The sequence below is a fragment of the Photinus pyralis genome, unplaced genomic scaffold (genome assembly GCF_008802855.1).
Source record: "Photinus pyralis isolate 1611_PpyrPB1 unplaced genomic scaffold, Ppyr1.3 Ppyr1.4_LG3a, whole genome shotgun sequence".
NCBI lineage: Eukaryota > Metazoa > Arthropoda > Insecta > Coleoptera > Lampyridae > Photinus > Photinus pyralis.
Window position 1 is genome coordinate 472,986 of NW_022170509.1, and position 16,368 is coordinate 489,353.

The window sequence follows — 16,368 nt, forward strand, 5'->3', positions numbered from 1 at the left end:
AAGTAAGTAGGTAGGTACCTACTCGTAAAATTTTATCCGTACAGCTTATGACTATTTCTATTGCGAAACTGTGTACCTAAGCCTAACCGCTTTATCTATGCGTTATTCATTCCATTAACAAAACGCATTATTGTATGACCATGAAACGCGATTTTGTAGTACTGTGACGAGTGCTATTACCTATTACCAAATAGTTTCAGAGATGTAAACTGTTGTAGACATTACTTCAGGGAGTGGTCGAAACACGTAGATTTACATTATTGACTATTTCTTCCTCGTTTCCAACCAAAACAATTAAGTAAATAATTAACAAATCGAGTTAATAAGCGTGCAGACGGTGTGTTGCACCTACAGTTTTTATCGATTAACGCGGTTAATGGCACAAATTATGTAAAAGAAATTGTTCAGAAACCGGAAGCTATTCTAGGTGCAATACGATGTGTTAAATGTGCATATCTGCGGTCACAATGACATTAATCGCAATCAATTCGTATCTAATAAACAATACTTACTCATCCCTTTCTTCGTCGGACGCAGACATTGTACTAAGTTGGTCGAGATAATACACAAAACTGTCAAAACGTAATGTTTGGCATTATCTTGTCATTGTGATGGACATGCACCAACTACCTATTTAATTCCAAATTATTGTCCACGTTCTAACAAATGGATATGCGACTAAGGGCAAAATTTAACTGGCGCGTCTGTACTTTCGGCGTCGACGTTTCGATACTGGGGCGTTGTAGTCGTCGGTTTTCCGGGTGCATTTTAGAGTTTTCCATATGTATTATGTTATCCTGATACGAAAGAATACGGTTTGTGAGTATGTTTGCTAAATATTTTGTGTATCCGTGTCATTTCGCAATATGCTGGGTTTAAATCAAACTCCAATATTCCCACCTCTATGTTTGTAGAGAACGTTTTTACGCCTCAATAATGGCAAAAAAATCTTGTTTTTAATGTTCGGAAATCGTGCTCTATTATTCCGTGAAATACTAGAGGGGATGGAAATGGAATCTACTTCTTAGTTCTTCTTTTTTGGTCGGTCCTGTCATTTCCCTCATTACACTTAATCGCACTAGCTCCCTTTCCTTCTACATCGATCGTTTCTAACACTGCGTATTTTCGTCTCTAATTCTAATGGAACTTATTACGAACTTACAACTTTTAATTATTTCAATAACTGGCGGCATCTTCGCAAGCTGAGACCAGGAGTGACCGAGGAACTTCTATCAAATTACAGCCAAAGATCTCAGATCCTTATAGACAAAGAATATATGCATATCTTTAAAATATCCTTCCCTTTATCGCTAGACGCTGAACTGAAAGTTTAGTATACGTTTGTCTCCTCCAAATATACAATGATTTACAAAGGTAATCCTTTTGTGTCGAGGAAAGATCTGACAAGCAATCATTCATTGTGGGCCAGGGGCACTATAATAATCTTTCAACGTAGGTTGTTGCAGAAATGCCCCCAATAGCTTTTGCAGTCGAAGGGTAATAAAACAAAATGCTTGCTTCGGTACATCTATAATAGTACGTACATTTATTCAAATGACTTATTAATTCTCAATGCAGTTTGGATAATTCAAAGTCATCTGGTAATGAAAACTGTAATTCAATTCCGTCTAAACTTCAAACGCGAATTGCGGATGAACGGGACGTCGGAAGTGGGTACCGACAAAGGGTATGTGGTAGCCCCCGACAATGTCTTACTGATAGTGCAGTCAAAACTTCAAACGCGAATTGTGGGCAACCGGGACGTCGGAAGTGGGTACCGACAAGATCTTATGGATGGTGTAGTCAAAATTGGCTAATAGAATACGAATCTGTCAGACAAAAATGCTTCGATCTCACACGAGGACTTTGATAATTTTTTTGTTATATTTATGGTCGCTGGCACGGACAAATTTGAGCGGAGCTTAGCTTAGCGTAGCTTAAAATCCATGGCAACCATTGTCTCAATAATAGCTGTCATATGGATTTTAAGCTACACTTAAGCTAAGCACCGCTTTAATTTGTCGGTGCAAACGGCCATTAGTCGTTTATGTTATATTTAGGAAAAAACGATAATTACATTTGTCGATTAATATTTCTGTATGTAATTATCCTTGTAACCTGTTATTACACGTTATTATTATTATCAACTTACGAATGACCCATAACACGAAATCGATCTAAATTCAGATAGTCGAGTATTTATAAATCATAGATAGCGTATTGTATTTATACGTATATTGACAATATATATAAACTCGAAAAAGGGGTTAGGGTTTTTTTCGAAAGGTCCATTAATGAATATTAAAATAAAATAAATAGGTAGGTACACAAGTGATAGCAAGAGTTAATGTGTTTAGTAATTATTATTTACCTCGCGAATTACACTATTTTAAATTACTGTTAATAGCTATATAGTCTAGATACATGGTTTAATTTACTATACATATATCGTACAAAGGCAATGGAGGCTATTTTTTGATTAAACAATAACAGGTATGAATTTTAATTTTAGTTTGTCTAGCTAAAGACACGTGAGCTGTTTTAAAAGTCATAGAAACTGTCTTTCTACCGTATGTTCAGTCAAAACTGTTGATCACGTCACTCTATATTACCGCTTTACACTTCTTTATGGTATTATAAACGTACAGAAGAATAGCATCAGCATACATCATATAACAAATCTTTTAGAGGCACTAACAAGTTCTTGTATGTCATCTACAAAAGGTATTGGTCCCAAATTGTTACCTTGTGGTACATCATAAGGACACGACTTTAGTTCACTCTACCCACGACAATCTCCACTAAATAAATTGTCGATGCTGTAACCACCGATTTAGAATATGTGCTCTAATTTTAAGTACCTTGCTTTGAAGCCATTTCACTTCTTTCTCTATTCATAGATTGCTTGAATATGGATTACTAGAGACACACAATAAACACTTTTTGTGCTGGTAACGAATCAGTTTATATCTCGGTTTATATCCTATCCGTATTTTGAGCGTAAAACAGCAATGTACAAGGTTCTCAAACATGTATATCTCGGTTACCCGGCACCAAAGCGATCGTTATGTTACAGTGTTGTAGTATTATTTTGAGTGTTGGTCGTAGATTTGCCCAAGACAAAGTGTCAGATGTAACCAGAACCACCTCGTAAAAATATCACTGATTCAAGGACTAAGATATGCGTTCTGCGCCCAGATACTTCCACATTTTTTGTGTTTTAAAACATCTCGAAAGTTATTTGTTTTGGGCCATAAAAGGTTCATACGATACGAGTTCAAAATATCATCCCACTCGTTTTATAGAAAGTATAGATACAACAGCATTTGTAAAAATTAGGTAAAATCATCCATTATTAAAAACGGTAGGATATAAAAGTACCTTCAATTTGATATTTTATTTGGCCCCCTAACATTTATAGTTTAGGAGATACACTAATTTAAAGTTTCGTGTGTTGTGTGTATAGTAATTTTTAAAAATAATAAGCGCATTTTTTAAGAATTAAAGGAAATGTGGAACCACTAATTTGACTCAGATTTTGTATGTACATGCATCTAGTGATGTCATGTCAAAATTTTGAAAATGGTGGAGGGAGAGGGGGTAAATAGACGTTCTCTTCATGGTATTCTAATGAAATGTCTCATCGAAATGAATTGATTTCTACAAATTACCTATAACCTTCCTGCGCGATTCTGTTTCGACATCACTGGGTGACCGGCGGGGTGGAGGTATTATCTTCCATGGTATTCTAATTAAAAGGCAAAAAAGTATACCTGTTTTCTACCAGCTCCCGGCTTTCTTTCTAACCCCTTATCAAAAAGAGGGGGGGGAGGGGACTTGTTTTATCCTTCGTGGTACTCTAATGAATGGATTCATTGAAAGGAATTACCTTTTACCAATCATAGTCTTCCTCCTCGACCCATTATCGTGATCGCTTATAATTACTTATATCTCAAGAGCGGATTGTCTGGAAAGGTACTCACAAAAGGCGATTGGGACGTCTGGAAGAAATATATCTTTTGGTGATGGTTTAAAAATGCGCTTTAATTAAGAGTTGTGCACAATTTTACTTGTTTACGTTGGTAAAATTAAATGTCTTTAATGTCTAATGTCATGAACCTGAGCTAATTTAGTTTGTAACATGGCCTTTATACAAAACCTGCCGTTAAATTTTTAAACCTACCGCTTTTTCAGTAAAACGGTAGGTACCACAGGGAGCATTTCAAATTTGCAACACTGCTTGGCTATTTGTCATTTCATCAGTTCAGTTAGTGTTACTGTCAATTTTGTCCACTTGTGCAGGTACTTACTGTGTTACAATAGTGTTGTTTGGGAGATACATCAAGTCAAAGTTTCTAGTTTTTATTTAATTTTTGAAAAAATAGATTTCAGCAAAAATTTAAAGATTATAAATTTGGATATTTATTTCTATATGTACCTATAACTAATCTATTTGTGTAAATTTATTTTCAAGTCCAGCTACGTAAAAGATGGTTTATTTTCAAAAATTACTATATAAACACGAAACTTTAAATTAGTGTATCTCCTAAACTATACGCATGTTAGGGGGCCAAATAAAATATCAAATTAAAGGTACTTTTATACACTACAGTTTTTAATTAAGGATGTTTTTACCTAAGTATTACCGTTGGTGAGTTATATTAAAAAAACCGACAAAAAGAAAGAAATTTTTGCAGATTTTTGACCACAGAATTTTCTCACGACGTCAGTCGAATTGGCAAACTTGGATTTTTCTCTCTCTTTACCATTTAAACAAGTCGGAAAAATAAAATCTTCTACCGGACCTTTTGTAATCAGAAAGTACTGGACTATTACTGCAATATTTAAAAACACGTGCCATGTCAGTACGATCTCGTTTCAGGGGTTTGACGAATGGACCAACAAACAAAGAGTTCACAAATATGACTAAGTTTTTAGGGGCAAATGTGGTAAAAACTAAGCGTAACGAAAGTAGATGTTTCACTGACTTTGGGATTGGCATGATGAACTAACTATGCTACTACCATTGAATAATTGACACCAAATGCCAGTTCCGTTAAATCCTAACTAGAATACAAAAAATACAACCTTTTAACCCATTTACTAAAGGAGATCTGACGAAATTGTGCCGTGTGCGGTTTTTAGAGAAATTTTTCGAAAGGAATTTTAAGTGAATTTGATTTGATTGATTTCAATGAACCAGGTTGAGTGTCAAAAAAGTCCCCTACTGAAAATTGTATGCATTCGTCTTATGTTGTGTTATTGCACATGGACCTACAGTCTTCTCCAGTAACATTGCATTACCCTCTGTCTCAATTCAGTTTTTTCCCGTTCCCGTGGGAATTTCGGGACGAGCGGAGTGAACCTTAGCCCCTTCAAAGAACCCTACGTTCTACGTGTCAAGTTTGCTATCTTTCGCAGTTTCGACTGTAAAACGTAAAATCCCGTTCCCATAGGATTTTAGGGTGATCTATAATTACCCCCAACCCCCACCCCACCCCACAATGCCCAAGGAACCTACATGCCAAATTTCAGGTTTCTACGCCCAGTAGTTTCGGCTGTGCGTTAGTCAATAACGGAAATGTTTTCCATACAGGGTATTCCTATAAATGATGTAAATACAGAAGAGTGGAGGAATTCTTTGGCTTATTTTATGACTAAAAGTTCATATACATAGACTTACACGGTTGGAGATATTTCGCTCAAATTTGATATATTACACTGAAGAGCTTACATCATTGGTCATGTCAATGTTAGTGAAAATCTACAAGGTATTGTTTTTTCAGGGGCCATGTTCCATTTTCTACCCCTGAACTTTTTTCGGTGCGCCACTGGTAGATTGTGGAACAAGAATTTAAATTTCTCGCTTGTTTAAAAAGTGTATAGTCTCTTGTAATTCTTTCGTATCCGTGACCGTTATCGAAAAAACAAGTTTTAAATCAGCATATACATGATTAAAGCGCATTTTTGGTAATACAGTTCAGTATATTAGCGAAGTTTAAAATTCTAGATCTCACGAGTAATTTTGGCTGCCTTAAATAATTAATTTTATTTAATTCCAATTGAGGGTACGTCTTTATTTTGTAAAACAAATCACAAAGTAAATAATTAAGTTTTTATACTGGTAACCATATCGAAATTATTTTCTTAAATTATCGATCTCACAAGTAATCTAACTCAAAATAGACTAGAGCCTGCAGATCTACACTATAGCAGAAAGTTTTTAGTGAAAATTTGAAGTGGCTAGCTATTGTAGTTGCTGAGATCTCACCCGGACAGCCGGCCAGCCAGCCATAGCGAGTATAATAGCGTATTTTTTTCAAAAATGCGCTAAAAATAAAAATCAATTTTCGGTAGTTATAGCTAAATGAAAGTATAATTTTTAAATTGATCCAGTGGACCTTGGATTTATTTCGATAATATCTTGTTTTTATTACTCTTGACAGTTGGCATTGAAAATTCTATCTTATGTTTCCATATGTTTATAAATTAAAGGTTTAAATTGTAAAATGTACGGTAGAACTATAACACCCTGTAGATCGGTAACGAAGGATTTGTGGACCTATGTTTATATGAACTTTTAGTTATTAAACAAGCCAAAGGTTTAGCCCCTATATACATCATATTTAGAAACATCCTGTATATTGATTATTATAACTCGATTGCAGGAACATTCGCCCCGAAAAATTTTCTACGAGAAAGTCGCCCCCGAAATATTAGGCTCCAAGAAGATACGCCCACAGGTAAATTCGCCGTCTGAAATATTATACACCTCTAGAATATTATCCGCGGTATATTCCCCCCCGGAAGATGCAACTTCGAAAGATTTACGCGGAAAATTTTTACCCCTGTTTTTAACCAGGAGTATGGGTTCGTTAAGCCATTCCTTACGTCCTTACGAGAGCTGGCATGGCTTCAATCATACTAACGTTACTTTTCGAAAGTGTTAAGACGATATGACGATCTTGGCGAAGATACTGCCGGAAAATTTTCTGGGACCAAATATTCTTGAGGAGAGTTGCCTTGTGAGCGAATATTCCGAAGGTGATTTTTCTTGCAACAAAATCTTTAGTGGGGTGTTTGCGCGCGAAGCTTCTGGGGGTGAATTTTCCGAGAGTAAAATATTCCGGAGGAGAATTTTTCGAGAGTGAATCTGCCGGGGGGCGAATAAGTCGGCGGCGAATCTTTCTGTAAGCGACTCTTTCTAGGGGCGAATTTACGGGAGTACGTTTCACAAAACGAATTCAGTGCACACGCCCTTTTATGTTTCTGATCTATGTGTATATGTGCTTAAATTTTTAAGCTTGTAATCGTTTAAGTTTGACTATTACGAAATTAATACTTTGACCTTTATTTTGTGCAAAACGCTATCCTCTTTTAACTGCATTTCCGGTACCTACAGTATGCCTACCAGTTGTTAATCTAAGGACAACGTTTAATTAAAAAGGTAGTAGAGTATAATCTCTTTAAGGTCAAATGATTTATTAAATTAAAACCGTTTCATTTTACCAGCTTATAGAATAAAATCAAACTATTCAAGCATATCCGTCCTTACCATAAATACTTGTCAAATATGAACTTTTACTCAGTACATCTAGGTATTTCTCCTGAACATCTCTAACAAGTACTTAAAATGCGTTTGCCAGTGCTTATTTTAATCACTCTTCATCATTTCGCGTGTTCGGAACCATACGGAAGGCCATCTTATGAATACAGGTATCAAACGGAAGATGTAATGCAAAGTGATGCCACAAGCATCCCTGTACGCGGATATCATAGTGTGCGTAGAGATTATTATCCAGATTTGGATTTTAGTCATTCTTCGGGGCTGTTTCGTCCCAATTATAGACGATTTGATCGTCATCCATATACGCATTCCGATTATCACAGGAGACCTTACTACCAACCGCGTTATTCTTATTATAATCACGTAGGTGGTGGTGGTTATAACGATGGTCAGAGGTTTAGCGAGGGCGGCAAGACTTACAAAGACGACAACTACGAAAAGCTGCATGGAAGTCATGGTGAACACTCGGTCGAAGACCAAGCTGGTTATAATCGTGGAAACGCGAACGTAAAAAGTAGCAAGGGAAACTCTGGCTACCATAACGAAGAAGTGGGCAAAAGGAAGTCGGCCGATGATGGAAAATCTTACCACGGAAGTGAACATGTCAACCAAGAAGGTCTAGTATAAATACATATGTTGTTAGGGTGCGATAATTGTCATTCTTATAGGAAAGCAAGGTGGGCAAGAGCAAGAAAAAGCTTCTCACAAAAAGGGACACGTAGTAAAAGGTTTTAAGAAATCCCACCATAAGGACGAAGATTCTAAAACTGAAGAGTATTACGATGAAGCTCATAATGAAGGTGGTAACCACAAGTTTGGAGAAGGATCCGGAAGCTTCGGTAAAAATAGTGCTTCTGCCTACAAGGGAGGGCACGATGAAGGAGGTTATAATGAAGTAGCAAAGAAAGATGATGGTCATTACGATTCCAAACATTCTGTCGTTAACGCGGATGGTGATCAAGGTCACTACAATAACAATAAGCATTTTGAAAAGGGAGAAAGCTATGATGCACGAAATGGAGGCGATCAGCATTCTTTGTTGGGGCATCAAGAAGTGAGTAAAGTGTACAACGAGCGTCCTTTTTTCCCTATAGATAAATAGACCCAATGAATAATTTAAATGATACAGATATAGCTACAATGAGAGGCAAGAGAAGAGAAATTGGTTTACCTGCAGCTTTCTTTGAATCTATTATGTAATTGTATTATAATATGTACTCGCGTACAGAAACATATTAAGTAGGTACATTTTGTTTTACTTGGTATTTTAAATTTGCATGTTGTGTTTTGTAAAGCTTTAATGATGAAGTAAAAGAAAAAAAAACTGGAGGAATGCTGTTGTTTTGACAAGGCTTTGAAAGAACACATATAATCACGACAACGAGCTTCAACCATGTAGCAATTATGGTCGTTCAATACCTTACTCCCACCAACAAACTATTAATCATTTTCTCCGAACGTTTCGATGCATAACTGAGAGGTTCCACCCTGATGTATACTTCCTAATATTTCACCCCTAAAACTGAGGTAGGTACCTACCCTACAAAAATTCGAAAAAAATCAAACCCACTAAAGGGTTCCCGTTACACATATCATTTCCTCTCTAATCCACATTCTTTTTCCTTCCCTAATTCTTAATTTTAATAAAACCCCAAAGAATTTCTTAACTGATTTTACGTACTATTCGGAAGTCGGAATCGAAACTAAAGCCACCACCTCCCTTTTACGGTCTCTTAACAGGAAAATAAAAGTTAGTTGAGCCTAATTTGATCATTATGAGTCTCATCCTGAGCAACCGTGGGCGCAAGCCTGTTGAGGGTCCAGAACAAGAGAGGGATAATAAATAAATAAATAAATAAAAACGTAAGCCGAGGAGGGGGGCTATTATTCGTCCCTTTTTTCCCCTTCTGACAGCGCTTCATTGTCTTACATACTTTTGCCGTCAAAAAAAGGAAATGTGCGAAAAATACTTACTACGGTACTGCTAAACGATATACATTGAAACACCCTGAAAGGTTACACCCTGTATAATACAACTTACGACGATACATACATTTTTGAAAGTTGGCAACCATGCAATTTCTAGGTGGGAAATATTAGTGGGAAAAAGAAAAAGCTGCCTGCGCCATCTGAAGACCACGAACGTGGATTACGTTTGGTATCATCATATACTTCTCTTATATATATGGGTATCATGTTTTGAGTGGCATGGCGGTTGTGAACGCTTCGCTCCATAAATGTTTGTTGTTATTTTGTGTTATTTAATGCATTATACAGGTAGTAATTTTTGCAATTCTTTATATCGTATTAGTGTTTTGTATGCCACATTTTTTATTTTTTGTGTGTTTCAATCTTTGTTAGCGTATTTTCCTCAAAGCGAAAAATCGCTATTGGCTGTACTTTGACGTCCGTCCGTCTGTCCGTCACACGTACTCCTTCTAAACCACTGAACCGATTTTGGCGATATAGGACTCATTTGAAAGGTCTTGGCTCAAGGTCCAATGATTCCGGGCATACCCATATCAAAAATTTGGTGTAACTCATGTGCGATGCTAACTTTTTTATTTATGAAGATATTTAAATGAAATTTTATACATAGGCATTTGGAATAAAGACAAATCTAACAGCAGTTGCAAAATTTGGTTTTGCGCATGCGCAATGGCAACTTTATTACGAAAGCAATCAAATGAAATATCATATGTAGGCACTTTGAATGAAACTAAAACCAATGCTAAAACTAATACCGGTTTCAAAATTACTGTTTACGCATGCTGTATTTGTTATTTGTGAAGGTATTCAAAACATTTCTAATGTAGACAATGCGCAATGCTATTTACGAAAGCATTTAATTTCTACCAACCATACTCCTCCTACTCGGCCCCTTATCGTGGTCGGTTATAATTCCTTATATCTGAACAGCGGATTGTCGGAGGAGGGTACACGCAAAGGACGATTGGGGCGCCAAGGAGAAATATATCGATTGGTGATGCCAAAATTTTAAAAGCGAATATCTCAAAAACGGTTTGTTTAGATTTTTGGATGCTAGTCTCTGCTGTGTCTAAGAAAGAACAAATGAAAGGAAGATTTGGATTTTGGGTTATTCTGGTTTGGAAGGATGAGTTGCCGCAACGTTCGCAATCAGCACAGCGACTGTTATCATCATCAGGATAGCTTTATGTCAAATGCCACATACCGATACAGTAATGAAAATAGAAACATTTGTCCGATAAGTGTAATAAATTTGAAAAACACTTCTATAGTCCAGGCCCTAGAGAGAGTAGAGTACTTTAATTTATTACTGATGTTTCTTCGCCAAAAAACCGATATCAAATGAATTATTTCGCGTTTTGTGGAAAAACCGCCCATTTTTCCAAGATGGCGGCTCTCGCGTCATCCGCATTTTTGTGCGAATGTCAAATTTGGATTCAGCGACCCAAAAAACATACACCCTGCATCATGGTTCTTTGTCTCAGAAATTTGCAAGGTCGAATCCTCTGGGGCCAGGACTACCTACTACGTTTTCTCAAACTCACATATAATTGCGGATTTTTATTTTCTGGTGTACCTACTGAATCATAGTTATTAGCAGGATGGTTTATACCTCCTGCAAGATTTACCTAGAAGAAAATGTTGATTACTTTTTTACTCAAGAAATATTAAATCACATAGTGAAGTTTTACCTACCGAAAGGATACACCCTATAAGTACATAGGTATGTACAAGATCGAAAAAACTGGGACTACCTATGCCATGAAGTGCCATTAACATGTAATCCGTTCAATTAATGATTAGTACTTACATAAAACCAATTCAATTTAACTATTTGTTCTACTTATCATCAGAGAACATGTAAACGGCTCATTCATGCGAAAGGAAACAATTGTCAATCATGATTTTGAATTTAGTTTAATATATAAAATTGAGAGGAAGATTTTGTTACATTTCAGTATTGTACAGACAAAAAGTTACTAATTACATTAAGCAAAAGTTTCATTTTTTGCACAGTGATACATACACACTTCACTATATTTAATAGTATACACTATTTAAAATAAAATTGTATGATTTGAAAATTCACATTAATTACAGTCTGATAGCCTAATATCATGCTACTGCTATTGTTTAGTAAACACATATTAATTAATTTCAGTACAGCACAATAACAATCACAGCATGCGATATCAATGTATCTATGTGCACTGATTCTTATTGCGCTATGACTATCTACAGTATATGCACGTAATAGTAACAGCTTTCAAAACACTGGTTCCTTAGTCACAAATGTCTTATATATGTCTTTGTACATTATACAATAGAAATAACAAAAACTAAAATAAATATATTTAGAGATCGTTAACATAACAAATTACATTATGTGTAAGAAAAATGTCGATGTTGCTTGGAAATGCACCACATATGTATAATAAATTAAAAAACCTGATTCTTTGGTATAAAATCCAATAAATCAAAAAATGACTAGTAAATAAAGTTATGGCTTGGAAAGATTGCTGTTGCTACTTTTTCATCAGGATCTGTTAGGTTGCGATAATGCCTTGTCAGAAACATGCCCACTACCTAAAATACCAATTAACATAAACGACATAGAAATATTGCTTCAAACAAAAATGTTTTTGTTAAACATTTTTGTTTTGTGAAAATATAGTTGAATTAGCCACTAAAATTTGCAACAGAGTAGTCAAGATGAGATAAATTAGAATTCTTCAACATCAGTCCAAGCTACTAGCTTCAAAGTAAAAGTATCAATCAAAGTAAATTAAGAGCAATAATAGTATTTCATTTTTGTCCCATCTTGTAAAGCAGTTAAGCAATGTAAGTTAAATTAAAATTGTCAAAAACAATGTGTTAGTATGTTAGACCCACCAAACTACAAACTGTGATGCGACTAAAGGAAAGCACTGGGATTAGCTCGAGGGTCTTTCTGGTTACGATACCTCACAGTTAACCATACTCCCAAAAACTGCAACATGCACAAGAATTGACAAATGCTGACAACACAACTTGCGTGTCACAAACTCCCCAAAATAGGAATGGTACAAATGTGAACACCTAAACTATATGTAATATTTAACCAGCAAATTCTAATTACTCGCTTACTAATTGATTATTTGTCTGGGTCAGGGATTAAGTTTAGCACTGGCAACGAGATTCATATAAGAAAAAGGCATAATTGTCTTATTCGTCCCAAGTTTATGGCATTTGGAAAATAAACTAGAAAACTAATTCTATCAAATAAACGTGGCAATTGAAATTGTGGCAATGTGTGATTTTTGTAAACATTAAATATTGTTGCATTGTTTTGTTTTCTACACAATATGCATTGTTGCAGATTGTTTAATATGAGTGAATTAAACCATGACTCAGACAATTATTTGCAGAAAGTAAGATGTCACATTTGTTCAACTCCAACCAGTAGGAAGAATTCCAAACAATATCAAAAGTTTGTTAAACAAATATATACAGATCACCTCTCAGATGAAGACACTTAAAAAAAATCAAATTAGTCGTGTATAAAAAGTTTCACATATACTGGGAATATTTCCCATGATCTTACCTCTGTAAAACTAAAGAAAAGTCCAATCCAACCACACAATTTGAAGGCATAATTAATTGTTGTCTGCCATTTATTCATGCATGAAGAGCAATGACAGCTTTTCTCCGGATTTGCACAGCACTACAATTGATTATGTGGTATTTGAATATTTAGTTTAAGAGGCGTGTACCTTAAGCGCGTCACAACTGGGATGATCCATTTTTCGATTATCAGTAGATTTTTCATCAAAACCACAACAACCAAACGCCTGCTGTACTTCCATTCTAGTATTGTTATCCATTTTCTCCCAACCCTAGGATAACAACTTGCAAAAACAGTATTACGTCAGATTGATTCTTAATACCTGTTCAGCCAATTGCTCTTGTTGTTCCATGTTAACACCTAAACACGCGCACGCTACAGAAAATTGAATGAGAAAGAGAAGAAACAGTATCACCATATACTAGGATACGTTAAGAAAATAAGTGCATTATACCAAATGACATATTATAAATGTTATAAATTATATATATTGCTAATGACTAATGGAAAACTTAGTACTGGAAAGGCCTACATGTTCAACACTTTCCATCTTCCGTATTTACATACAAGATGCTGACTCAAAATCACAGCTATGTTAATGTAATTCCTAGTACTGTCAAAAAAATAAATATACTAATTGGCTTATCGCGCCTGATCATCAGGGGGCGTAACTGCGTAACACAACAAAGGTTCAGCGATTCATTTGGAGCAATGACCCCTGGCGGCAAGACGGACTGTAAAATGTAAAATTTTGTAGCATGAAGGGCAAATAAAGCTGGTAGTCCCGACGATCATACCACGACTGTCGTTAGGTCACACAGATTCCTGTTGATGCAACCTGAAAGCGTCTGTACCTAGGGAGACCATACAAAAATAAACAATGCTTATTTAAGTACACTCTATCATTTCGGAAAATTAGAATTAGTTATTCCATTTTGTTTAACTTTAAGACAAGTGGGCACAATGGTGCAATCATATCGTAAATATCGAAATAAGTTTCATTTAAAAAAAGAACGCAATGTACCAGGCGGTCGCTTTAGGTTTACATATTAAATTTGGCAACTTACGAAATTACTGGTATAGAAAGTTTTATATGTGTAACGCTTCATAATGAAAGAGACCAGAACGTATTTCCGAAAAATAAAGAACCTTAAGATAAGGAACAAGTGGATAAGAGTCGAAACGATAAAGTGTTGCCGACTCTAGGAGCCGTTGTGACAGAGAATGAGAGGGTTAATGTGCGCTATATTTAGCTATGTGTAAAAATCTGGAGGGAGACCGGCATTCCTAATAAAATGTTCTGTATTTCAGGGCACACATTCAACAAGTTCTGCAAGGGGAAAATTTTTAAGGTGTAGGTTTTATTAATTTTATCTGTGTAACGTCATTAATTAATTACATGTTTATACACCGCAGTGGGGTGTAATAATAAAAAACAAAAGAATGTCAGACAGTAAACAATGGTCACAAATTAATCATTTGTTTTAAGTGTACTTTCTATTTCATAATAGAATAAGATTAGTTAAGGTGAATTTCGAAAAAATGAACTAGTGTTTTTAGATAATTGCGATGTAAACTGATAAGTGTATTACCTAAAAGCTGTAAAAAATGCATGAAAAGCTCTGATAAGATCCCTAAGAAATTCTGGAAAGGATTTAAACAGTTCGTCACAATAGCATTACAATACTTATGAAGGGCTATAGTAAATGCATGGGAGACTCGTACAGCCAACTATTCCTGTAGAAAGCGTGTTTTTCAGAGACTTAATGCTTCCCAGAATATCGAACGTGCATTTCATGAACACCTTCACTCTTTTCTAAAGCTCTCGTGACATAGCAGGCCCTGGAAAGACCCAAAAAATGTGTACAACATTCTGGAAGGCCCATAGAAAACTTGTACTATGCGATCAAAAATGAGTTGCTGTCGAGTCGCCTTTAAAATTTTTGTTTACATGGAAAATCGTATTTAACTTGAACTTGCAAAGGCGACTCGACAGCAACTCATTTCTGATCGCCCGTTATTACCTGGAGTATGGGATTTATCTCTCTTATACAATGGGTGAACCCTTGTACTTGTGCAGAAGGATCCACTTCATAAACTTGAGACAATGCATTATTATTTGTTTTTAAGGCTTTTTTGTCAAGTCAAAGTTTATACTTCTACATAATACGTTGCAGAAAGAATAGTTCTGTAGATATTAATCATTTTGGTACCTTGAATTATAGGCTTGATAATTATACTACTAAATGTGGCCTGGTTAGTGATTAATTACTGAGGGATTAAAATTGTTTTCATGGTAATTTCTACAAATACCTCCCGTTTAATTATCACAAAGCCCCATTAACATAAATTTGGTGTCGCCATTAAATATTCTATAGAATAAAATACCCGCTTTCAAAATATGCAATGTACAGACTTAAAAAGCTGAAGCAGAATACACCAACCTCTCAATTTCAATCGAAAAACATATTTTACGAGTAAAGGATACAAAAAAGAGCATAACTTGGTGATGCTTCACGGCACCAACCAGTCCGAGGAGCGATATCAAAAACAATATAACTCCACATGCTAGTATTCCTCCGACAATTGGTAAATTAGTAACAAGAGATGCGGCTCGTCCATACACGGCGACCCCAATTAAAATAAAGGATACAAGCTGTAAAAGAAAAAGAACAGGTTTATTATTGATCAATATTGCATTAAAAATGGCATTTATGAAGGTACTTACAATGTATAAAATGTTTAAAGAAATCAGGGCATTTTTAGAGCAAGTAAATCCTCCGCACATTGTCAATTCATCGAGAGAAAAAAACTGCGAAAAATATTTCTATTGTAATTTTTTAAGTGTCCCACAATTACATAGTAATCAATTTGATAATTGGCAGACTGGCCGACTGACGAAATTGCATGTGATACACACGAAAATCCCTGTTACTACAGTAGTGTATAGGGTGAAGCAAAAGTTAAAACGAATGGTTGCAGTCATAGATTTCGGGCATTGTATAACCATTGAATTTATAGATAGTTTATAAATTAAATGGTATAACTAATAAATATACAATGCTTAGGGCCTTGGAGTTGTTTTCTACATTTAATTCAGTGAACAATGTCATCAAGTGAACGATGCCACGACTGCCATGCACCGGAACCGGATACAATTGAATTAGGCGTCTTTCAGGAGACTTTTTATCATGTAAAAGTAAAAGTA

The 16,368-nt window shown here is 35.5% G+C and overlaps 2 protein-coding genes across 3 annotated transcripts; one reads left to right on the top strand and one right to left on the bottom strand.

Moving 5' to 3' along the window:
• Positions 1 to 7,273: 7,273 nt before the first annotated feature.
• On the top strand, positions 7,274 to 8,699 carry LOC116165705. Its single transcript, XM_031480365.1, has 2 exons — positions 7,274 to 8,183; positions 8,236 to 8,699. The coding sequence occupies exons 1-2, from the start codon at positions 7,634 to 7,636 to the stop codon at positions 8,667 to 8,669; spliced, it is 984 nt and encodes a 327-aa protein (XP_031336225.1). The 5' UTR covers positions 7,274 to 7,633; the 3' UTR covers positions 8,670 to 8,699.
• Positions 8,700 to 11,454: 2,755 nt separating this feature from the next.
• Positions 11,455 to 16,072, bottom strand: LOC116165851 (tetraspanin-13-like). Of its 2 annotated transcripts, XM_031480556.1 has the most exons (7): positions 15,889 to 16,072; positions 15,649 to 15,816; positions 13,483 to 13,581; positions 13,309 to 13,431; positions 13,140 to 13,259; positions 12,449 to 12,545; positions 11,455 to 12,142 (listed from the first exon to the last, which is right to left on the bottom strand). In XM_031480556.1, the coding sequence occupies exons 1-6, from the start codon at positions 15,946 to 15,948 to the stop codon at positions 12,471 to 12,473; spliced, it is 645 nt and encodes a 214-aa protein (XP_031336416.1). In that variant the 5' UTR covers positions 15,949 to 16,072; the 3' UTR covers positions 11,455 to 12,142; positions 12,449 to 12,470. The 2 variants fall into 2 exon arrangements, with proteins under 2 accessions (XP_031336416.1, XP_031336415.1); XM_031480555.1 differs by lacking the exon at positions 12,449 to 12,545.
• Positions 16,073 to 16,368: the final 296 nt, after the last annotated feature.